This window comes from Pseudophryne corroboree, chromosome 4 (genome assembly GCF_028390025.1).
Source record: "Pseudophryne corroboree isolate aPseCor3 chromosome 4, aPseCor3.hap2, whole genome shotgun sequence".
In the NCBI taxonomy this organism is placed as follows: Eukaryota; Metazoa; Chordata; class Amphibia; order Anura; family Myobatrachidae; genus Pseudophryne; species Pseudophryne corroboree.
Genome location: NC_086447.1, coordinates 645845414 through 645871280, shown reverse-complemented (window position 1 = coordinate 645871280; position 25867 = coordinate 645845414). Strand labels below are relative to the sequence as shown.

Here is a 25867-nt window from a genome sequence, read left to right as displayed (position 1 = left end):
CCTGTGGAGCCCCAATGTCATGCGGTGGACTTAGTGGAAGAAGGGGAGGACTTTTGTTCCTGGGAACTGGCTGCATGGTGCAGCTTCTTACCTCTACCCCAGCCTCTGGCAAGAAAGGATGCGCCCCTGACCCTCTTGCCTTTCTGAGAACGAAAGGACTGCATTTGATAATACGGTGCTTTCTTAGGCTGTGAGGAAACCTGAGGCAAGAAAGTCGACTTTCCAGCTGTCGCTGTGGAAACGAGGTCCGATAGACCGTCCCAAACAATTCCTCACCCTTATAAGGCAAAACCTCCATGTGTTTTTTAGAATCAGCATCTCTTCTAGAGCCCAGCAGGCAAATGTCCATCTGAGCATCCCGCATATATAAGACGACGTCTTTTATATGGCCCAGGGTTAGCAAAACAGTATCCCTGTCGAGGGAATCTATGTCGTCTGACAGAGTATCTGTCCATGCTGCTAGAGCACTACACATCCAGGCTGAAGCAAAAGCAGGTCTCAGTAGAGTACCAGAGTGTGTGTACACTGACTTCAGGATAGCTTCCTGCTTTCTATCCGCAGGCTCCTTTAGGGCGGCCGTATCCTGAGACGGCAGGGCCACCTTTTTAGATAAGCGTGTCAGCGCCTTGTCCACCCTAGGGGATGTTTCCCAACGTAACCTGTCCGTTGGCGGGAAAGGGTACGCCATCAGTAACCTCTTAGAAATCACTAGTTTCTTATCAGGGGAACTCCACGCTTCTTCACATAATTCATCAGATGGGGGAAAAGTCACTGGCTGCTTTTTCTCCCCAAACATATAAACCCTCTTGGTATTAACAGGGTTAATCTCAGAAATGTGTAATACATCTTTCATTGCAATAATCATGTATCGGATGGCCATGGTCATTTTAGACTGTAAATGTGCCTCATCATCGTCGACACTGGAGTCGGACTCCGTGTCGACATCTGTGTCAACCATCTGAGATAGAGGGCGTTTATGAGCCCCTGACGGTTTCTGAGTCGCCTGGGCAGGCGCGGGCTGAGACCCCGGCTGTCCCAAGGCTGCAGCGTCATCAAACCTTTTATGTAAGGAGTTGACATTGTCTTTTAAGACCTTCCACATATCCATCCAATCAGGTGTCGGCCCCGACGGGGGCGACACCACACTTATCTGCCCTTGCTCCGCCTCCACGTAACCCTCCTCATCAAACATGTCGACACATCCGTACCGACACACCGCACACACACACAGGGAATGCTCAGACTGAGGACAGAACCCCACAAAGTCCTTTGGGGAGACAGAGAGAGAGTATGCCAGCACACACCACAGCGCTATATAACACAGGGATTTTCACTTATAATAAGTGATTACCCAATAGCTGCCTTATATGTTTTATTTGCGCCTAAATTTATGTGCCCCCCCTGTCTTTTTTACCCTTCTTGTACCTGGATACTGCAGGGGAGAGCCTGGGGAGCGTCCTTCCAGTGGAGCTGTGAAGAAAAAATGGCGCTGGTGTGCTGAGGAAGAAGGCCCCGCCCCCTCAGTGGCGGGCTTCTGTCCCGCTTTCTGTGTAAAAAAATGGCGGGGGTTTTTACATATATACAGTGCCAGACTGTATATATGTATTTTTATTGCCAAAAGGTACTTCAATTGCTGCCCAGGGCGCCCCCCCCCCCCCCCCCCAGTGCCCTGCACCCTACAGTGACCGGAGTGTGTAAGTGTGCTGGGAGCAATGGCGCACAGCTGCGGTGCTGTGCGCTACCTTAAATGAAGACAGGAGTCTTCTGCCGCCGATTTCGTCGTCTTCAAGCTTCTGTTCTTCTGGCTCTGCAAGGGGGACGGCGGCGCGGCTCCGGGAACGGACGATCGAGGACAGGTGCCTGTGTTCGAACCCTCTGGAGCTAATGGTGTCCAGTAGCCTAAGAAGCACAAGCTAGCTGCAAGCAGGTAGGTTTGCTTCTCTCCCCTTAGTCCCACGTAGCAGTGAGTCTGTTGCCAGCAGAAGCTCACTGAAAATAAAAAACCTAATAAATACTTTCTTTACTAGTAAGCTCAGGAGAGCCCACTAGGAGCACCCAGCTCTGGCCGGGCACAGATTCTAACTGAGGTCTGGAGGAGGGGCATAAAGGGAGGAGCCAGTGCACACCAGATAGTACCTAATCTTTTCTTTAGAGTGCCCAGTCTCCTGCGGAGCCCGTCTATTCCCCATGGTCCTTACGGAGTTCCCAGCATCCACTAGGACGTCAGAGAAATATAAGTGGAGTGCAATAACATTAATTACATTTATTAACTAATGATACTATTATACAATTGCATAAACCTAATTTATGTTATACAGTACACTTATTATTTGCTCAGAATATTAAAAACACAATATAAAATCTATTGTTCAACTTCTATCTCAAAGTGCAACAATGTTCATACATTTGTATCAAAGCTCCTGCGGGTCTTTTAAGTCAATAAACTTTGTATCCAGGTGATCTCCATACAGAAACTCTTCATGTATATCCACTGCAGCTGGCAGTTCCCTTGTGTAAACTGGCTGCTTATACCAAATACTGGATATTAATTGCTGTTGATTATAGAAAGTGGACATACATATGTCAACTGTGCATGTGTGTTTTGACATCATGATCAGTATAATACTGGTTAACAGACAGTCACTTTGTAAACCTTTGCTATTTGGAGATCACTAGACACCATCAGCTGGATATAAAGTATATTGACTTATAGACCCACAGGTTTGATAAAAATAAATGAACATTTTTGCACTTTATGAGACAGAAGTTGAACAAATGATTTTATACAGAGGTTTTTTATACGCTAAGTAAATGATTGTATAACATACTGTATGTTTATGCAATTTTATAATACTAGATTTTAGTTAATAGTCCAGTTATATTTTATTACCAATTAAGTATATGTATTTATTAGTGCATTACCAATTTGTGGTTTACAAATGTTTCCCTATTTTGGGTAATGCTGTAGATTAATATATTTATATTTACAATTTAACTTCATTTATTTGTGTGATTAGCGCTAGGTATATTTTTCAATTTGTGGTTCCGCATACTGCAAAAGCAACAAGACAGTGAGGTGATATCAAGCATCTGATTCAGTGTCAAATGCACCTCTATATGAACGAGGTTATTACAGCTACCTTATTTACCTTATCTGTTTACCACATAATGCTATGTGATCAGCATCAATTTCACAAACACATTTTTCCGACCACATTTTACTGAAGCATTTCTGTATCAGATGCCATCATCCGAAATCCTATGGAAGTATAAATTGTGCTACTGTCCAACACTGTTGAACAAAAGTTTTACTTTTAACATCTAGTTGTCATTCCCAGTTTTTATATTTGCACTACCTTTGCTTCTGGTGGGCTAACCTCCTCTTTGGCGTTTGTGTTGTCATCAAGCTGACTATCAATATAATCTTTTTCCACAGGCGACAAATCAGCGTTGTGAGGAGTAACGCGTTTATTTGTTGGCCGATGTCCAAGACTTCCTGAACTTCTCAATAAAACATTTTGTGAAAATAATAAAGATGTACAAGGTTCTTCAGATTTCTGTTTCAGCAGCAATTTTGCATGCTGTGTGCTATGAATTACCCTGTGAGATGACGACCCAGACTGCAGACCTAATAATAAACCTTTTGGATCAGCGGATGCAGCTTTTACTTTCTCTATTCTTGACTGTGGAATAGGATATGGTGCTTCTGGGCCTGTAGCGCTGGCGTTTAGAGAGAAAGAATATGAACGTCTCTTTCTTGGATGATCATCATCCAAAAACTCGATTAGGAATGCAGTTTGACTCGCAGTATCTTGCTGCTTTCTCCCAGTCTGAATTTTCTGATCCAACTTTCTCTGCTCTAAATTTCTCTGTCTCGCATGATCTTGTAAATTGGTGATTTTGTTTATGCGCTTAAGAGATGCACCATTTTCATAGTCACTCTGAGTCCCATCTTCATGTTTGTTGCCTAAAGAGACAATTAAAATATGCAAAATTAATATTAAGAGATGTGCCCTTAATGTAGACATTCACTTTAATGGGTCTGTACATATTTGATGAAAAACAGATTTCTTAAATTCTAATTTCAAAAACCTTAACACAATAAAATATACACGTGTCCTCTTACATCTAGCCTCAATACTCCATGCAGCAGCAGATGCATGTCACGAGTCAGCTGACAGATCTCATGCAACTCTGGTAGCGGCAGGCATCTTTTTGCCAAAAATGCATATTGGATGCAACGCAATGTGACTAGGACGCACAAGGAGACTGTGCTGATTAATTACATATGTAATACTTATATCTGTGTGTGACTGTATATGAAGCACAACATAGCAGCATAGCAATTTGTATGCAGATTCATAGACTGCCGCACACAGATTTACAAATGTAGCATATAAAATGAATCAACAAAGACACCTGGGGGTAAATTAACTAAGGTGGGAGATTTTTAGAACTGGTGATGTTGCCCATGGCAACCAATCAGATTCTACTTACCATTTATCTAGCTGCTTCTAGCAGATAATAGATATAATCTGATTGGTTGCTATGGGCAACATCACTAGTTCTAAAAATCTCCCACCTTAGTAAATTTCCCCCCTGGTGTGTCCAAGCTGCATTGCGTTGCGTCTAAGACACATTTTTATAAAAAAAAAAAATAAGAATTTACTTACCGATAATTCTATTTCTCGGAGTCCGTAGTGGATGCTGGGGTTCCTGAAAGGACCATGGGGAATAGCGGCTCCGCAGGAGACAGGGCACAAAAGTAAAGCTTTCCGATCAGGTGGTGTGCACTGGCTCCTCCCCCTATGACCCTCCTCCAAGCCAGTTAGGTACTGTGCCCGGACGAGCGTACACAATAAGGGAGGAATTTTGAATCCCGGGTAAGACTCATACCAGCCACACCAATCACACCGTACAACTTGTGATCTAAACCCAGTTAACAGTATGATAACAGCGGAGCCTCTGAAAAGATGGCTCACAACAATAATAACCCGATTTTTGTAACTATGTACAAGTATTGCAGATAATCCGCACTTGGGATGGGCGCCCAGCATCCACTACGGACTCCGAGAAATAGAATTATCGGTAAGTAAATTCTTATTTTCTCTATCGTCCTAGTGGATGCTGGGGTTCCTGAAAGGACCATGGGGATTATACCAAAGCTCCCAAACGGGCGGGAGAGTGCGGATGACTCTGCAGCACCGAATGAGAGAACTCCAGGTCCTCCTTAGCCAGGGTATCAAATTTGTAGGATTTTACAAACGTGTTTGCCCCTGACTAAATAACCGCTCGGCAAAGTTGTAAAGCCGAGACCCCTCGGGCAGCCGCCCAAGATGAGCCCACCTTCCTTGTGGAATGGGCATTTACATATTTTGGCTGTGGCAGGCCTGCCACAGAATGTGCAAGCTGAATTGTATTACACATCCAACTAGCAATAGTCTGCTTAAAAGCAAGAGCACCCAGTTTGTTGGGTGCATACAGGATAACAGCAAGTCAGTTTTCCTGACTCCAGCCGTCCTGGAACCTATATTTTCAGGGCCCTGACAACATCTAGCAACTTGGAGTCCTCCAAGTCCCTAGTAGGTGCAAGGCACCACAATAAGCTGGTTCAGGTGAAACACTGACACCACCTTAGGGAGAGAACTGGGGACGAGTCCGCAGCTCTGCCCTGTCCGAATGGACAAACAAATATGGGCTTTTTTGAGAAAAAAACCACCAATTTGACACTCGCCTGGTCCAGGCCAGGGCCAAGAACATGGTCACTTTTCATGTGAGATGCTTCAAATCCACAGATTTGACTGGTTTTAAACCAATGTGATTTGAAGAATCCCAGAACTACGTTGAGATCCCACAGTGCCACTGGAGGCACAAAAGAGGGTTGTATATGCAATACTCCCTTGACAAAGTTCTGGACTTCAGGAACTGAAGCCAATTCTTTCTGGAAGAAAATTGACAGGGCCGAAATTTGAACCTTAATGGACCCCAATTTGAGGCCCATAGACACTCCTGTTTGCAGGAAATGCAGGAATCGACCGAGTTGAAATTTCTTTGTGGGGCCTTCCTGGCCTCACACCACGCAACATATTTTCGCCACATGTGGTGATAATGTTGTGCGGTCACCTCCTTTCTGGCTTTGACCAGGGTAGGAATGACCTCTTCCGGAATGCCTTTTTCCCTTAGGATCCGGCGTTCCACCGCCATGCCAACAAACGCAGCTGCGGTAAGTCTTGGAACAGACATGGTACTTGCTGAAGCAAGTCCCTTCTTAGCGGCAGAGGCCATAAGACCTCTGTAAACATCTCTTGAAGTTCCGGGTACCAAGTCCTTCTTGGCCAATCCGGAGCCATGAGTATAGTTCTTACTCCTCTACGTCTTATAATTCTCAGCACCTTAGGTATGAGAAGCAGAGGAGGGAACACATACACCGACTGGTACACCCACGGTGTTACCAGAACGTCCACAGCTATTGCCTGAGGGTCTCTTGACCTGGCGCAATACCTGTCCCGTTTTTTTTTTTTTTTTTGTTCAGACGGGACGCCATCATGTCCACCTTTGGTATTTCCCAACGGTTTACAATCATGTGGAAAAAACTTCCCGATGAAGTTTCCACTCTCCCGGGTGGAGGTCGTGCCTGCTGAGGAAGTCTGCTTCCCAGTTTCCATTCCCGGGATGAAACACTGCTGACAGTGCTATCACATGATTTTCCGCCCAGCGAAAAGTCCTTGCAGTTTTTGCCATTGCCCTCCTGCTTCTTGTGTCGCCCTGTCTGTTTACGTGGGCGACTGCCGTGATGTTTTTCCCACTGGATCAATACCGGCTGACCTTGAAGCAGAGGTCTTGCTAAGCTTAGAGCATTATAAATTTACCCTTAGCTCCAGTATATTTATGTGGAGAAAAGTCTCCAGACTTGATCACACTCCCTGGAAATTTTTTCCTTGTGTGACTGCCCCCCAGCCTCTCGGGCTGGGCTCCGTGGTCACCAGCATCCAATCCTGAATGCCGAATCTGCGGCCCTCTAGAAGATGAGCACTCTATAACCACCACAGGAGAGACACCCTTGTCCTTGGATATAGGGTTATCCGCTGACGCATCTGAAGATGCGATCCGGACCATTTGTCCAGCAGATCCCACTGAAAAGTTCTTGCGTGAAATCTGCCGAATGGAATTGCTTCGTAGGAAGCCACCATTTTCTACCAGGACCCTTGTGCAATGATGCACTGTTTTTAGGAGGTTCCTGACTAGCTCGGATAACTCCCTGGCTTTCTCTTTCGGGAGAAACACCTTTTTCTGGACTGTGTCCAGAATCATCCCTAGGCACAGCAGACGTGTCGTCGGGATCAGCTGCGATTTTGGAATATTTAGAATCCACCCGTGCTGTTGTAGCAGTATCAGAGATAGTGCTACTCCTACCTCCAACTGTTCCCTGGACTATGCCCTTATCAGGAGATCGTCCAAGTAAGGGATAATTAAGACGCCTTTTCTTCGAAGAAGAATCATCATTTCGGCCATTACCTTAGTAAAGACCCGGGGTGCCGTGGACAATCCAAACGGCAGCGTCTGAAACTGATAGTGACAGTTCTGCACCACGAACCTGAGGTACCCTTAGTGAGAAGGGCAAATTTTGGGACATAGAGGTAAGCATCCCTGATGTCCCGGGACACTATATAGTCCCCTTCTTCCTGTTCGTTATCACTGCTCTGAGTGACTCCATCTTGATTTGAACCTTTGTAAGTGTTCAAAAATTTTTTAGATTTAGAATAAGTCTCACCTAGCCTTCTGGCTTCAGTACCACAATATAGTGTGGAATAATACCCCTTTTCTTGTAGTAGGAGGGGTAATTTAATTATCACCTGCTGGGAATACAGCTTGTGAATTTTTTCCCATACTGCCTCCTTGTCGGAGGGAGACCTTGGTAAAGCAGACTTCAGGAGCCTGCGAAGGGGAAACGTCTCGACATTCCAATCTGTACCCCTGGGATACTACTTGTAGGATCCAGGGGTCCTGTACGGTCTCAGCGCCATGCTGAGAACTTGTCAGAAGCGGTGGAACGCTTCTGTTCCTGGGAATGGGCTGCCTGCTGCAGTCTTCTTCCCTTTCCTCTATCCCTGGGCAGATATGATCTTATAGGGACGAAAGGACTGAGGCTGAAAAGACGGTGTCTTTTTCTGCAGAGATGTGACTTAGGGTAAAAACGGTGGATTTTCCAGCAGTTGCCGTGGCCACCAGGTCCGATGGACCGACCCCAAATAACTCCTCTTCCTTTATACGGCAATACACCTTTGTGCCGTTTGGAATCTGCATCACCTGACCACTGTCGTGTCCATAACATCTTCTGGCAGTTATGGACATCGCATTTACTCTTGATGCCAGAGTGCAAATATCCCTCTGTGCATCTCGCATATATAGAAATGCATCCTTTAAATGCTCTATAGTCAATAAAATACTGTCCCTGTCAAGGGTATCAATATTTTTAGTCAGGGAATCCGACCAAGCCACCCCAGCTCTGCACATCCAGGCTGAGGCGATCGCTGGTCGCAGTATAACACCAGTATGTGTGTATATACTTTTTATGATATTTTCCAGCCTCCTGTCAGCTGGTCCTTGAGGACGGCCCTATCTATAGATGGTACCGCCACTTGTTTTGATAAGCGTGTGAGCGCCTTATCCACCCTAAGGGGTGTTTCCCAACGCGCCCTAACTTCTGGCGGGAAAGGGTATACCGCCCATAATTTTCTATCGGGGGGAACCCACGCATCATCACACACTTTATTTAATTTATCTGATTCAGGAAAAACTATGGTAGTTTTTTCACATCCCACATAATACCCTCTTTTGTGGTACTTGTAGTATCAGAAATATGTAACACCTCCTTCATTGCCTTTAACGTGTGGCCCTAATAAGGAATACGTTTGTTTATTCACCGTCGACACTGGATTCAGTGTCCCTGTCTGTGTCTGTGTCGACCGACTAAAGTAAACGGGCGTTTTAAAACCCCTGACGGTGTTTTTGAGACGTCTGGACCGGTACTAATTGTTTGTCGGCCGTCTCATGTCGTCAACCGACCTTGCAGCGTGTTGACATTATCACGTAATTCCCTAAATAAGCCATCCATTCCGGTGTCGACTCCCTAGAGAGTGACATCACCATTACAGGCAATTGCTCCGCCTCCTCACCAACATCGTCCTCCTACATGTCGACACACACGTACCGACACACAGCACACACACAGGGAATGCTCTGATAGAGGACAGGACCCACTAGCCCTTTGGAGAGACAGAGGGAGAGTTTGCCAGCACACACCAAAAACGCTATAATTATATAGGGACAACCTTATATAAGTGTTTTCCCTTATAGCATCTTTTTTTTATATATTTCTAACGCCAAATTAGTGCCCCCCCTCTCTGTTTTAACCCTGTTTCTGTAGTGCAGTGCAGGGGAGAGCCTGGGAGCCTTCCCTCCAGCCTTTCTGTGAGGGAAAATGGCGCTGTGTGCTGAGGAGATAGGCCCCGCCCCTTTTTCGGCGGCCTCGTCTCCCGCTCTTAACGGATTCTGGCAGGGGTTAAATATCTCCATATAGCCTCCGGAGGCTATATGTGAGGTATTTTTAGCCAAAATAGGTTTTCATTTGCCTCCCAGGGCGCCCCCCTCCCAGCGCCCTGCACCCTCAGTGACTGCCGTGTGAAGTGTGCTGAGAGGAAAATGGCGCACAGCTGCAGTGCTGTGCGCTACCTTTAGAAGACTGAGGAGTCTTCTGCCGCCGATTCTGGACCTCTTCTTATTTCAGCATCTGCAAGGGGGCCGGCGGCAAGGCTCCGGTGACCATCCAGGCTGTACCTGTGATCGTCCCTCTGGAGCTGATGTCCAGTAGCCAAGAAGCCAATCCATCCTGCACGCAGGTGAGTTCACTTCTTCTCCCCTAAGTCCCTCGTTGCAGTGATCCTGTTGCCAGCAGGACTCACTGTAAAATAAAAAACCTAAGCTAAACTTTTCTAAGCAGCTCTTTAGGAGAGCCACCTAGATTGCACCCTTCTCGGCCGGGCACAAAAATCTAACTGGCTTGGAGGAGGGTCATAGGGGGAGGAGCCAGTGCACACCACCTGATCGGAAAGCTTTACTTTTGTGCCCTGTCTCCTGCGGAGCCGCTATTCCCCATGGTCCTTTCAGGAACCCCAGCATCCACTAGGACGATAGAGAAATTAGATTTTACTCACCGGTAAATCTATTTCTCGTAGTCCGTAGTGGATGCTGGGGACTCCGTAAGGACCATGAGGAATAGACAAGCTCCGCAGGAGACTGGGCACTCTAAAGAAAGATTTAGTACTACCTGGTGTGCACTGGCTCCTCCCTCTATGCCCCTCCTCCAGACCTCAGTTAAGGAAACTGTGCCCGGAAGAGCTGACATTATAAGGAAAGGATTTGGAATCCCGGGTAAGACTCATACCAGCCACACCAATCACACCGTATAACTTGTGATACACTTATCCAGTCAACAGTATGAACAACAACAGGGCATCAAACAATGGATGCCAACATAACATAACCCTTTATTAAGCAATAACTATATACACGTATTGCAGAAAGTCCGCACTTGGGACGGGCGCCCAGCATCCACTACGGACTACGAGAAATAGATTTACCGGTGAGTAAAATCTTATTTTCTCTAACGTCCTAGTGGATGAAGGGGACTCCGTAAGGACCATGGGGATTATACCAAAGCTCCCAAACGGGCGGGAGAGTGCGGATGACTCTGCAGCACCAAATAGGCAAACACAAGGTCCTCCTCAGCCAGGGTATCAAACTTGTAGAATTTTGCAAATGTGTTTGAACCCGACCAAGTAGCAGCTCGGCAAAGCTGTAATGCCGAGACCCCTCGGGCAGCCGCCCAAGAAGAGCCCGCCTTCCTTGTGGAATGGGCTTTTACTGATTTTGGATGCGGCAATCCAGCCGCAGAATGAGCCTGCTTAATCGTGTTACAGATCCAGCGGGCAATGGTTTGCTTTGAAGCAGGAGCACCCAACTTGTTGGGGGCATACAGGATAAACAGCGAGTCAGTTTTTCTGACTCCAGCCGTCCTGGCTACATAAATCTTCAAAGCCCTGACTACATCAAGGAACTTGGAATCCTCCAAGTCACAAATAGCCGCAGGCACCACTATAGGTTGGTTCAAATGAAAAGATGACACCACCTTTGGCAGAAATTGAGGACGAGTCCGTAATTCTGCCCTGTCCATATGGAAAACCAGATAGGGGCTTTTACATGACAAAGCCGACAATTCTGACACACGCCTAGCCGAGGCTAAGGCCAATAGCATGACCACTTTCCACGTGAGATACTTCAGCTCCACGGTCTTAAGTGGCTCAAACCAGTGGGATTTCAGGAAACCCAACACCACGTTGAGATCCCAAGGTGCCACTGGTGGCACAAAAGGGGGCTGAATATGCACCACTCCCTTAACAAACGTCTGAACTTCAGGAAGAGAAGCCAGTTCCTTTTGAAAGAAAATGGATAGGGCCGAAATCTGGACCTTTATGGATCCCAACTTCAAGCCCATAGTCACTCCAGACTGTAGAAAGTGCAGAAACCTGCCCAGCTGGAATTCCTCTGTAGGGGCCTTCCTGGCCTCACACCAAGCAACATATTTTCGCCATATGCGGTGATAATGCTTTGCTGTCACGTCCTTCCTAGCTTTTATCAGCGTAGGAATAACTTCCTCCGGAATGCCTTTTTCCGCTAGGATCCGGCGTTCAACCGCCATGCCGTCAAACGCAGCCACGGTATGTCTTGGAACAGACAGGGTCCCTGTTGCAACAGGTCCTGTCTGAGAGATAGAGGCCACGGGTCCTCTGTGAGCATTTCTTGCAGTTCCAGTTCCGGGTACCAAGTCCTTCTTGGCCAATCTGGAACAATTAGTATCGTCTTACGATTCTCAGTACCTTGGGTATGAGAGGAAGAGGAGGAAACACATAAACCGACTGGAATACCCACGGTGTTACCAGTGCGTCCACAGCTATCGCCTGAGGGTCTCTTGACCTGGCGCTATATCTTTGTAGTTTTTTGTTGAGGCGGGATGCCATCATGTCTACCTGTGGCAGTTCCCACCGACCTACAATCTGCGCGAAGACTTCTTGATGAAGTCCCCACTCTCCCGGGTGGAGGTCGTGCCTGCTGAGGAAGTCTGCTTCCCAGTTGTCGACCCCCGGAATGAACACTGCTGACAGTGCTTGCACGTGATTCTACGCCCACCGGAGAATCCTGGTGGCTTCCGCCATCGCGACTCTGCTTCTTGTGCCGCCCTGGCGGTTTACATGAGCCACCGCGGTGATGTTGTCTGACTGAATCAGCACTGGTTGGTTGCAAAGCAGGGGCTCCGCTTGACTCAGGGCGTTGTATATGGCCCTTAGTTCCAGGATATTTATGTGCAGACAAGCCTCCTGACTTGACCACAACCCTTGGAAGTTTCTTCCCCGAGTGACTGCCCCCCAACCTCGGAGGCTCGCATCCGTGGTCACCAGGACCCAGTCCTGTATGCCGAACCTGCGGCCCTCGAGAAGGTGAGCACTCTGTAGCCACCACAGAAGAGACACCCTGGCCCTGGGGGACAGGGTGATCAGCCGATGCATCTGAAGATGCGATCCGGACCATTTGTCCAACAGATCCCATTGAAAGATCCTCGCATGGAACCTGCCGAAGTGAATGGCTTCGTACGATGCCATCATCTTTCCCAGGACTCGCGTGTAGTGATGCACCGACACCTGTTTCGGTTTTCAGAGGTCTCTGACTAGGGTCACTAGCTCTTGAGCCTTCTCCGCTGGGAGAAACACCTTCTTCTGGTCTGTGTCCAGAATCATGCCTAAAAAGGGGTATTCAGAATCCAGCCATGCTGTTGCAACACTTCCTGAGAGTGCGCTACGCTGATCTGCAACTGCTCTCTGGACCTCGCCTTTATGAGGAGATCGTCCAAGTATGGGATAACTGTGACTCCTTGCTTTCTCAGGATCACCATCATTTCTGCCATTACCTTGGTAAATATTCTCGGTGCCGTGGAGAGCCCAAACGGCAACGTCTGGAATTGGTAATGACAGTCCTGTACCACAAATCTGAGGTACTCCTGATGAGGCGGATAAATGGGGACATGCAAGTAAGCATCCTTGATGTCCAGAGACACCATAAAATCCCCCTTTTCCAGGCTTGCAATGACCGCTCTGAGCGATTCCATTTTGAACTTGAATCTTTTCAGATAAATGTTCAGGTACTTTAAATTTAATATGGGTCTGACCGAACCGTCCGGTTTCGGTAGCACAAACATTGTGGAATAGTATCCCTTTCCCTGTTGAAGAAGGGGAACCTTTACCACCACCTGCTGGAGGAATATCTTGTGAATTGCCGCTACCACTACTTCCCTTTCTATGGGGGAAGCTGGCAGGGCCGATTTGAGGTAACGGTGAGGGGCATCACTTCGAATTCCAGCTTGTATCCCTGAGGCACAATCTGTATAGCCCAGGGATCCACTTGTGAGCGAACCCACTGGTGGCTGAAATGTCGGAGACGCGCCCCCACCGCTCCTGGCTCCACCCGTGGAGCCCCAGCGTCATGCGGTGGATTTAGTGGAAGCCGGGGAGGACTTCTGTTCCTGGGAACTAGCTGTAAGGTGCAGCTTTTTTCCTCTACCCCTGCCTCTGGTAAGAAAGGAAGCACCTCTGACCTTTTTGCTTCTTTGCGAGTGAAAGGACTGCATTTGGTAATACGGTGCTTTCTTAGGTTGTGAGGGAATATATGGCAAAAAGTTTGACTTCCCAGCAGTAGCTGTGGAAACCAGGTCCGAGAGACCGTCCCCAAACAATTCCTCACCCTTGTAAGGTAACACCTCCATGTGTTTTTTGGAGTCGGTATCACCTGTCCACTGCCGAGTACACAGGACCCTCCTGGCAGAGATTGACATTGCATTAATTCTAGAGCCCAGTAGGCAAATGTCCCTCTGGGCATCCCTCATATATAGGACAGTGTCTTTTATATGCCCCAAGGTCAGCATAATGGTATCCCTGTCTAAGGTATCCATTTCCTCAGACAGATTATCTGTCCACACTGCTACAGAACTACACATCCAAGCCGACGCAATTGCCGGCCTCAGTAGAGTCCCTGAATGTGTATAAACCGATTTCAGGATACTTTCCTGCTTCCTATCTGCAGGATCCTTTAGGGCGGCCGTATCCTGTGACGGCAGGGCCACCTTCTTAGATAAGCGTGTGAGAGCTTTATCTACCCTAGGGGAGGATTCCCAGCGCACCCTGTCAGCTGGCGGGAAAGGGTACGCCATAAGTAACCTTTTGGAAATCAGCACTTTCTTATCAGGGGAATCCCACGCTCTTTCACATAACTCATTCAACTCATGTGAAGGGGGAAAAGTCACCTCTTGCTTTTTCTCCCCATACATATAAACCCTCTTGTCAGGGACAGGGTTTACCTCTGATATGTGCAAAACATCCTTCATCGCTATAATCATGTAGCGGATGGCCTTAGTCATTTTAGGTTGCAATTTTGCATCATCGTCGTCGACACTGGAGTCAGAATCCGTGTCGACATCTGTGTCAACCATTTTGGATAGTGGGCGCTTTTGAGACCCTGAGGGCCTCTGCGCTGTAGGATCAGGCATGGGTTGAGACCCTGACTGGCCCAAGGTATCAGCTTTATCCAACCTTTTATGCAAGGAGTTTACATTATCATTTAACACCTTCCACATATCCATCCAATCAGGTGTCGGCACCGTCGGTGGCGACACGTCATTCATCTGCACTTGCTCTGCCTCCACATAGCCCTCTTCGTCAAACATGTCGACACACGCGTACCGACACACCACACACACAGGGGAAGCTCTAAATGAGGAAAGGACCCCCACAAGGCCTTTTGGAGAGACAGAGAGAAAGTATGCCAGCACACACCCCAGCGCTATATGACCCAGGAATCACACAGTAACTTAGTGTTTACCCAGTAGCTGCTGTATTATGATTAATGCGCCTAAATTTATGTGCCCCCCTCTCTTTTTTACCCTTCTACCGTGAATCTGCAGGGGAGAGCCTGGGGAGCTACCTCTCAGCGGAGCTGTGGAGAGAAAATGGCGCTGGTGAGTGCTGAGGAAGAAGGCCCCGCCCCCTCAGCGGCGGGCTTCTGTCCCGCGATTTGTATAAAAATAATGTCGGGGCTCATGCATATAACAGTGTCCAACCGTATATATGCTGCTTTTGCCAGGAGGTATCAATTGCTGCCCAGGGCGCCCCCCCCTGCGCCCTGCACCCTACAGTGACCGGAGTGTGTGGGTTAGTGTGGGCACAATGGCGCACAGCTGCAGTGCTGTGCGCTACCTCATGTGAAGACAGGAGTCTTCTGCCGCCGATTTCGATGTCTTCTTGCTTCTGCCGGCTTCTGTCTTCTGGCTCTGCGAGGGGGACGGCGCCGCGGCTCCGGGAACGGACGACAAGGTCAGGTCCTGTGTTCGAACCCTCTGGAGCTAATGGTGTCCAGTAGCCTAAGAAGCGCAACCTAGCCGCAGTTAGTAGGTTTGCTTCTCTCCCCTTAGTCCCACGTAGCAGAGAGTCTGTTGCCAGCAGAAGCTCTCTGAAAATAAAAAACCTAACTAAAATACTTTCTTATTAGCAAGCTCAGGAGAGCTCACTAAAAGCACCCAGCTCTGTCCGGACACAGATTCTAACTGAGGTCTGGAGGAGGGGCAAAGAGGGAGGAGCCAGTGCACACCAGGTAGTACTAAAGCTTTCTTTAGAGTGCCCAGTCTCCTGCGGAGCCCGTCTATTCCCCATGGTCCTTACGGAGTCCCCAGCATCCACTAGGACATTAGAGAAAATGACACATAAGAGATGTTGGACGCTAACAGAGTCTCATGGGACCTGGTGTGCCAAGAGGGCACGACTGCAGCAAAGATGTATGAGGACACATCTGTGTCTACCCTAAAGAGATGAGTGATTTATTAATAATGATGATAAACACCAATCTAAATCGCTTCACACAGCTCCAAGTTGAAAGATGCATTTAAACTATTTCTAGGCCAGCTCTAATACTACACGTATGGGGAAATATAATTCTTCTCAATGTCCACTGCTGCACACACATCGACCAGTTACAGTAGTGCAGACAACTGTATTGCAAGGGAGCGAAAACTTACAATGCTAGCGTACAAAACGTGCTATTCCGGAACAGCACATTGTGTTGATTCAGAGGACTAAAGTTCCCCCATATAGACTCCTGTCTGTACACACTGCCAGCCATCTCTGTCTACTAGGTTGTTCACAAGGGAGTAATAAGGCAAATTTGTGATGGACCGTCTACATGCCATCAGAATGTCATACCCATCATGTCTGCTCCACCCCAGTGATCAACCAACAGAGTAGAATCTTAATTGCATAATTAGCAAAAAAATAAGAATTTACTCACCGGTAATTCTATTTCTCGTAGTCCGTAGTGGATGCTGGGAACTCCGTAAGGACCATGGGGAATAGCGGGCTCCGAAGGAGACTGGGCACTCTAAGAAAGAATTAGGACTACCTGGTGTGCACTGGCTCCTCCCTCTATGCCCCTCCTCCAGACCTCAGTTAGGGAAACTGTGCCCGGAAGAGCTGACACAATAAGGAAAGGATTTGGAATCCCGGGTAAGACTCATACCAGCCACACCAATCACACCGTACAACTGGTGATACTATACCCAGTTAACAGTATGAACAACAACTGAGCCTCTCGAATAGATGGCTCAAAACAATTAGCCTTTAGTTAGGCAATAACTATATACAAGTATTGCAGACAATCCGCACTTGGGATGGGCGCCCAGCATCCACTACGGACTACGAGAAATAGAATTACCGGTGAGTAAATTCTTATTTTCTCTGACGTCCTAGTGGATGCGGGGAACTCCGTAAGGACCATGGGGATTATACCAAAGCTCCCAAACGGGCGGGAGAGTGCGGATGACTCTGCAGCACCGAATGAGCAAACTCAAGGTCCTCCTCAGCCAGGGTATCAAACTTGAAGAATTTTGCAAACGTGTTTGAACCCGACCAAGTAGCAGCTCGGCAAAGTTGTAAAGCCGAGACCCCTCGGGCAGCCGCCCAAGAAGAGCCCACCTTCCTCGTGGAATGGGCTTTTACAGATTTAGGATGCGGCAGTCCAGCCGCCGAATGTGCAAGTTGAATCGTGCTACAGATCCAGTGAGCAATAGTCTGCTTTGAAGCAGGAGCACCCAACTTGTTGGGTGCATACAGGATAAATAGCGAGTCAGTTTTTCTGACTCTAGCCGTCCTGGAAACATAGATTTTCAGGGCCCTGACTACGTCTAGCAACTTGGAATCCTCCAAGTCCCGAGTAGCCGCAGGCACCACAATAGGTTGGTTCACATGAAAAGCTGATACCACCTTAGGAAGGAATTGGGAACGAGTCCTCAATTCCGCCCTATCCATATGAAAAATCAGATAAGGGCTTTTACATGACAAAGCCGCCAATTCTGATACACGCCTGGCCGACGCCAAGGCCAACAGCATGACCACCTTCCACGTGAGGTACTTTATCTCCACGGTTTTAAGTGGCTCAAACCAATGCGACTTTAGGAAATCCAACACCACGTTGAGATCCCAAGGTGCCACTGGTGGCACAAAAGGGGGCTGAATATGCAGCACTCCCTTTACAAAAGTCTGAACTTCAGGAAGTGAAGCCAGTTCTTTTTGGAAGAAAATCGACAGAGCCGAAATCTGGACCTTAATGGAACCCAATTTTAGGCCCATAGTCACCCCTGACTGTAGGAAGTGCAGAAATCGACCTAGCTGAAATTCCTCCGTTGGGGCCTTCCTGGCCTCACACCAAGCAACATATTTCCGCCATATGCGGTGATAATGTTTTGCGGTCACATCTTTCCTAGCTTTAATCAGTGTAGGAATGACTTCCGCCGGAATGCCCTTTTCTTTTAGGATCCGGTGTTCAACCGCCATGCCGTCAAACCCAGCCGCGGTAAGTCTTGGAACAGACAGGGCCCCTGCTGCAGCAGGTCCTGTCTGAGCGGCAGAGGCCATGGGTCCTCTGAGATCATTTCTTGAAGTTCTGGGTACCAAGCTCTTCTTGGCCAATCCGGAACCACAAGTATAGTTCTTACTCCTCTCCTTCTTATTATTCTCAGTACCTTGGGTATGAGAGGCAGAGGAGGGAACACATAAACCGACTGGTACACCCACGGTGTCACTAGAGCGTCCACAGCTATCGCCTGAGGGTCCCTTGACCTGGCGCAATATCTTTTTAGTTTTTTGTTGAGGCGGGACGCCATCATGTCCACCTGTGGCCTTTCCCAACGGTTTACAATCATTTTGAAAACTTCTGGATGAAGTCCCCACTCTCCCGGTTGGAGGTCGTGTCTGCTGAGGAAGTCTGCTTCCCAGTTGTCCACTCCCGGAATGAACACTGCTGACAGTGCTATCACGTAATTTTCCGCCCATCGGAGAATCCTTGTGGCTTCTGCCATCGCCAACCTGCTTCTTGTGCCGCCCTGTCGGTTTACATGGGCTACCGCCGTGATGTTGTCTGACTGGATCAGCACCGGCTGGTGTTGATGCAGGGGTCTTGCCTGACTTAGGGCATTCGAAATGGCCCTTAGTTCCAGAATATTTATGTGTAGGGAAGTCTCCTGGCTTGACAATAGTCCTTGGAAGTTTCTTCCCTGTGTGACTGCCCCCCAGCCTCGAAGGCTGGCATCCGTGGTCACCAGGACCCAGTCCTGTATGCCAAATCTGCGGCCCTCTAGAAGATGAGCACTCTGCAGCCACCACAGCAGAGACACCCTGGTCCTTGGAGACAGGGTTATCAGCCGATGCATCTGAAGATGCGATCCGGACCACTTGTCCAACAGATCCCACTGAAAGATCCTTGCATGGAACCTGCCAAATGGAATTGCTTCGTAGGAAGCTACCATCTTTCCCAGGACTCGCGTGCAGTGATGCACCAACACCTGTTTTGGTTTCAGGAGGTCTCTGACTAGAGATGACAACTCCTTGGCTTTCTCCTCCGGGAGAAACACTTTTTTCTGGTCTGTGTCCAGAACCATCCCCAGGAACAGTAGACGCGTTGTAGGAACCAGCTGCGACTTTGGAATATTCAGAATCCAGCCGTGCTGTTGTAGCACTTCCCGAGATAGTGCTATGCCGACCAACAACTGCTCCCTGGACCTCGCCTTTATGAGGAGATCGTCCAAGTACGGGATAATTAAAGCTCCCTTTTTCCGAAGGAGTATCATCATTTCGGCCATTACCTTGGTAAATACCCTCGGTGCCGTGGACAGACCAAACGGCAACGTCTGGAATTGGTAATGACAGTCCTGTACCACAAATCTGAGGTACTCCTGGTGAGGAGGGTAAATGGGGACATGCAGGTAAGCATCCTTGATGTCCAGTGATACCATGTAATCCCCTTCGTCCAGGCTTGCAATAACCGCCCTGAGCGATTCCATTTTGAACTTGAACCTTCTTATATAAGAGTTCAAGGATTTCAAATTTAAAATGGGTCTCACCGAACCGTCCGGTTTCGGTACCACAAACATTGTGGAATAGTAACCCCGTCCTTGTTGAAGGAGGGGTACCTTGATTATCACCTGCTGAGAATACAGCTTGTGAATCGCCTCCAGCACTGCCTCCCTGTCTGGGGGAGCTGTTGGCAAGGCTGATTTGAGGAAACGGCGAGGGGGAGACGTTTCGAATTCCAGCTTGTACCCCTGAGATACCACTTGTAGAATCCAGGGATCCACCCGTGAGCGAGCCCACTGGTCGCTGAAGTTCCGGAGACGGGCCCCCACCGCACCTGGCTCCGCCTGTGGAGCCCCAGCGTCATGCGGTGGACTTAGAGGAAGCGGGAGAGGACTTTTGTTCTTGGGAAGTGGCTGTATGGTGCAGCTTTTTCCCTCTACCTCTGCCTCTGGGCAGAAAGGACGCGCCTTTAACACGCTTGCCCCTATTGGGCCGAAAGGACTGTACCTGATAATACGGTGCTTTCTTTGGCTGTGAGGGAACATGGGGTAAAAATGTCGACTTCCCAGCTGTTGCTGTGGAAACGAGGTCCGAGAGACCGTCCCCAAACAATTCCTCACCTTTGTTAGGCAAAACCTCCATGTGCCTTTTAGAATCTGCATCACCTGTCCACTGCCGAGTCCACAATCCTCTCCTGGCAGAAAAGGACATTGCATTAATTCTAGATGCCAGCCGGCAAATATCCCTCTGTGCATCTCTCATGTATAAAACTGCGTCTTTAATATGCTCTATGGATAGCAATATAGTGTCCCTGTCGAGGGTATCAATGTTATCAGACAGGGAATCTGACCACGCAGCTGCAGCACTGCACATCCATGCTGAAGCAATAGCCGGTCTCAGTATAATACCTGAGTGTGTATATACAGACTTCAGGATAGCCTCCTGCTTTCTATCCGCAGGCTCCTTTAAGGCGGCTGTATCCTGAGACGGTAGTGCCACCTTCTTTGACAAGCGTGTGAGCGCTTTATCCACCCTAGGGGATGTCTCCCAACGTATCCTGTCCTCTGGGGGGAAAGGGTACGCCATTAGCAACTTTTTAGAAATCACTAATTTCTTATCGGGGGAAGCCCACGCTTCTTCACACACTTCATTCAACTCATCAGATGGGGGAAAAACCATTGGTTGCTTTTTCTCCCCAAACATAATACCCTTTTTTGTGGTACCTGGGTTAATAAAAAACAGGTGGGTGTACTTAACACCCAAATCCCAGGCGCAGATTTCTATAGATAATTTGTTAATTCACTTGTGTTAGGTAGACACTAGCTGCACAAACTCAGGCTTTGCAAATGCCTGAAGATAATTTAGAATATAAGAAAAAAATATATGAAAAGCGCACTGAAGCGCATAGACATATTTTTTTCTTGTACCTGGGTTAATGTCAGAAATGTGCAACACATTTTTTATTGCCGTAATCATGCAACGGGTGGCTCTGTTGGAATGTACACTAGTCTCATCGTCGTCGACACTGGAGTCAGTATCCGTGTCGACATCTGTGTCAGCCATCTGAGGTAGCGGGCGTTTTTGAGCCCCTGATGGCTTTTGAGACGCCTGGGCAGGCACGGGCTGAGAAGCCGGCTGTCCCACATCTGCTATGTCGTCAAACCTTTTATGTAAGGAGTTGACACTGTCGCGTAATTCCTTCCACATATCCATCCACTCAGGTGTCGACCCCGCAGGGGGTGACATCACATTTATCGGCACCTGCTCCGCCTCCACATAAGCCTCCTCATCAAACATGTCGACACAGCCGTACCGACACACCGCACACACACAGGGAATGCTCTGACTGAGGACAGGACCCCACAAAGTCCTTTGGGGAGACAGAGAGAGAGTATGCCAGCACACACCACAGTGCTATATAATGCAGGGAGTTACACTACACAAGTGATTTACCCTATAGCCGCTATATATATAGTATTTGCGCCTAAATTTAGTGCCCCCCCCTCTCTTTTTTACCCTATTGAGCCTGGAAACTGCAGGGGAGAGCCTGGGGAGCGTCCTTCCAGCGGAGCTGTGAGAGGAAATGGCGCCAGTGTGCTGAGGGAGATAGCCCCGCCCCTTTTTCGGCTGACTTCTCCCGCTCTTATAATAATAATGTGGCAGGGGTATTTTACACATATATAGCTTCTTAGGCTATATTATGTGTGATAAGCCACTTTAAGGTACTCTAATTGCTGCCCAGGGCGCCCCCCCCCCCCCCCAGCGCCCTGCACCCATCAGTGACCGGAGTATGTGGTGTGCACAGGGAGCAATGGCGCACAGCTGCAGTGCTGTGCGCTACCTTAATGAAGACCGGAGTCTTCAGCCGCCGATTTCCGTGAAGATCTTCATGCTTCTGGCTCTGCAAGGGGGACGGCGGCGCGGCTCCGGGACCGGACGACCGAGGCTGGGCCTGTGTTCGATCCCTCTGGAGCTAATGGTGTCCAGTAGCCTAGAAGCCCAAGCTAGCTGCAAGCAGGTAGGTTCGCTTCTCTCCCCTAAGTCCCTCGTTGCAGTGAGTCTGTTGCCAGCAGATCTCACTGAAAATAAAAAACCTAATAAATACTTTCTTTACTAGAAGCTCAGGAGAGCCCCTAGTGTGCAACCAGCTCGAGCCAGGCACAGATTCTAACTGAGGTCTGGAGGAGGGGCATAGAGGGAGGAGCCAGTGCACACCAGGTAGTCCTAATTCTTTCTTAGAGTGCCCAGTCTCCTTCGGAGCCCGCTATTCCCCATGGTCCTTACGGAGTTCCCAGCATCCACTAGGACGTCAGAGAAACTAAATTTATACATGCACAGCTATAATATTTGCCAAACACATTTCCACTCAAGAATATTTAGCAATCCTTTAAAAAAAAATATAGTCAGGCTATAGTCTGTGTTTTTCTATACTTTAACAGTACCATAGACGTGCATATTAAAAAATGTAGTGGGAAGAAACTTTTACGTTCCCTTGCCGAATTGTTCACTTAACCGTACTTCACTAACACCAGTTTTACATTAGGATCAGTAGTCAAAGTGTAGCAGAAATTATTTTACTAAATTGCTTCGCCTTCAAATGTATTATCATTCTTTTGTAAATAAGGCCCTAATAACACAAAATAATCTGATAAAAGGAATTAAGAAAAAATAAACAATCAATCCACATTACAAACAAGTAAACAACCAATTCAAGGAAATATTTTTTCTTTTATGTTAATGAATTCTAAAAAGTGCAATATGGAGTTTAAGTGTACTACCTTGTAACCTCTTCAAGTATACTGGTACATCACTCTTAATACTTTTAGCATCATCTTCAGCAGCTTCTTTCAACAAACGAGGCGGATTATTTTGCGCCAGCCAGTCCGCTACCTTACTCTCAGCAGCAATCATCTCCGCGTTTAACCCAGCAAGCTCCTTATCGCCAGATAGCACCTTCTTTCCTTTTTGACGGTGGTCCATAAATTTCGTTACATGATCTTTAATGGTTACTTTTCCAGGAGAACTATCGTCAAATTCAATTGTAAATGAGGCATGTCCTGCACCTGACACTTGAGAACATTGTGGGTCCTGTGTTGGGACTTCATAAACTGTATTTTCTTCTGCTTCAGACTTTTGCTGGAGATCTTTGCTGGGGATCTCAAAATAACTAGGCTCTCTGCCTAACACACTCATTGCTTCTTCCTTCAAAGCTTTAATTTGCTCACCAAATTTCTTGCCATATTTGCAGAAGCCTGGAAAGGAAAGCAATAGTTTAATCAATTTCTAGGATTTCCATGCCCATGCTCCTATTTTTTTTTGCAAATTAACAACAAACTAGCAATAATTTGGTGCTCATATTTAAATTTTGTCTACACATTTCTAATTTTCAATTACATTGTTTAATTAGTAAACAAGATATGTTTTTAAAAGAAAATCTCTGAGAGCACCTTATTGTACAAGTTGAGAATAGCTGGAGACAAAGGGTAGCCTGCGAGCTGCACGCTCTTCGGAAATTCCGTTGAGTCTGCCGGTATTATTAAAGCAGCAATAATTTATAAGGCAAACCAACCTGGTTTTGCCTTTTAAATGATTGCAGCTTTAAAAAATGGTCCGACTCACCGGAATTTTCACATAGCGTGCAGCTTGCAGGCTATTACATAAGCCCCAAAGCAAGGCCAGAAACTGGGTAACATTTTGTGGCTCCATTCCTCAGAAAGAAAATAGTGGTAGGACCTTCAACTGGGCAGACATATCTGCTAGAAAACTATACTAATTTTTTTTTTTTTAAGAGATGCAGATAGCCAAATGTGGTAATAATAAGATTTTAAGCCTACCGGTAATTTTTTTCTCCTAGTCCATAGAGGATGCTGGGGACTCCGTAAGGACCATGGGGTATAGACGGGCTCCGCAGGAGACATGGGCACTATAAAGAACTTTAGAATGGGTGTGCACTGGCTCCTCCCTCTATACCCCTCCTCCAGACCTCAGTCAGAGAAACTGTGCCCAGAGGAGACGGACAATACAAGGAAAGGATTTTGTTAATCTAAGGGCAAGATTCATACCAGCCCACACCATCCACACCGTACAACCTGGAAAATACGCAACCAGTTAACAGTATGAACAAAACATTATCAGCTAAAGACTGATCTCAATTGTAACATAACCCTCATGTAAGCAACAACTATATACAAGCCTTGCAGATTTTGTCCGCACTGGGACGGGCGCCCAGCATCCTCTACGGACTAGGAGAAAAAGATTTACTGGTAGGTTTAAAATCTTATTTTCTCTTACGTCCTAGAGGATGCTGGGGACTCCGTAAGGACCATGGGGTTTATACCAAAGCTCCAGGCCGGGCGGGAGAGTGCGGACGACTCTGCAGCACCGACTGAGCAAACGTAAGGTCCTCATCAGCCAGGGTATCAAACTTATAGAACTTTGCAAAAGTGTTTGAACCTGACCAGGTAGCCGCTCGGCAAAGTTGTAAAGCAGAGACGCCTCGGGCAGCCGCCCAAGAAGAGGCCACCTTCCTAGTGGAATGGGCCTTTACCGAATTTGTTAACGGCAATCCAGCCGTAGAATGAGCCTGCTGAATCGTGTTACAGATCCAGCGAGCAATAGTCTGCTTCGAAGCAGAAGCGCCAACTTTGTTGGCTGCATACAGGACAAACAGTGCTTCTGTTTTCCTAACCCGAGCCATCCTGGCTACATAGATTTTTAAGGCCCTGACTACATCCAGGGACTTGGAATCCTCCAAGTCACCAGTAGCCACAGGCACCACAATAGTTTGGTTCATATGAAATGAAGAAACCACCTTAGGCAAAAACTGAGGACGAGTCCTCAACTCTGCTCTATCCACATGGAAGGTCAAATAGGGGCTCTTGTAAGACAAGGCCGCCAATTCGGACACCCGCCTTGCAGATGCCAAGGCCAACAACATGACCACCTTCCAAGTGAGAAATTTCAATTCAACCGTTTGAAGAGGTTCAAACCAGTGAGACTTCAGGAACCGTAACACCACGTTAAGGTCCCAAGGTGCCACTGGGGGCACAAAAGGAGGCTGGATGTGCAGCACTCCCTTTAACAAAAGTTTGGACTTCTGGGAGAGAAGCCAATTCCTTCTGAAAGAAAATAGACAGGGTCGAAATCTGTACCTTAATGGAGCCTAATTTTAGGTCCTGTCTGTAGAAAGTGGAGAAAACGGCCCAGATGGAAATCTTCCGTAGGAGCATTCTTGGCTTCACACCAAGAAACATATTTCCTCCAGAAACGGTGATAATGTTTTGCTGTCACCTCCTTCCTAGCCTTTATCAGAGTAGGGATGACTTCCTCAGGAATACCTTTCCCAGCTAGGATTCGGTGTTCAACCGCCATGCCGTCAAACGTAACCGAGGTAAGTCTTGGAACACGCAGGGCCCTTGTTGTAACAGGCCCTCCCTGAGAGGAAGAGGCCATGGATCTTCTGTGAGCATCTCCTGAAGATCTGAATACCAGACCCTTCGAGGCCAATCTGGAACAATGAGGATTGTTTTCACTATTTTTTGTCTTATGATTCTCAATATTTTTGAGATGAGAGGAAGAGGGGGGAACACATAGACCGACGGAAACACCCACCGTGTTACCAGGGCGTCCACCGCTACTGCCTGAGGGTCCCTTGACCTGGCACAATACCTCCGAAGCTTCTTGTTGAGGCGTGACGCCATCATGTCTATGTGAGGAATTCCCCAAAGAATTGTTATTTCTGTAAAACCGTCCTGATGAAGTCCCCACTCTCCTGGATGGAGATCGTGTCTGCTGAGGAAGTCTGCTTCCCAGTTGTCCACTCCCGGAATGAAGACCGCTGACAAAACGCTTACGTGATTTTCCGC

At 47.7% G+C, this 25867-nt stretch overlaps 1 protein-coding gene across 6 annotated transcripts in view; it reads right to left on the bottom strand.

Annotated features, from left to right (window-relative positions):
* The window catches only part of CEP170 (centrosomal protein 170), a 619381-nt gene that overhangs the window by 223319 nt on the left and 370195 nt on the right, over positions 1-25867 (bottom strand). For 5 of the 6 annotated variants that reach the window (XM_063917739.1, XM_063917738.1, XM_063917740.1 and 2 more), the window contains exons 8-9: positions 22781-23254; positions 3357-3967 (exon numbers count right to left, since the gene is read on the bottom strand). In XM_063917739.1, the coding sequence (XP_063773809.1) occupies positions 3357-3967; positions 22781-23254 (1085 nt within the window). The remainder of the gene's footprint in view (positions 1-3356; positions 3968-22780; positions 23255-25867) is intronic. The other variant, XM_063917744.1, reaches the window with a different exon arrangement.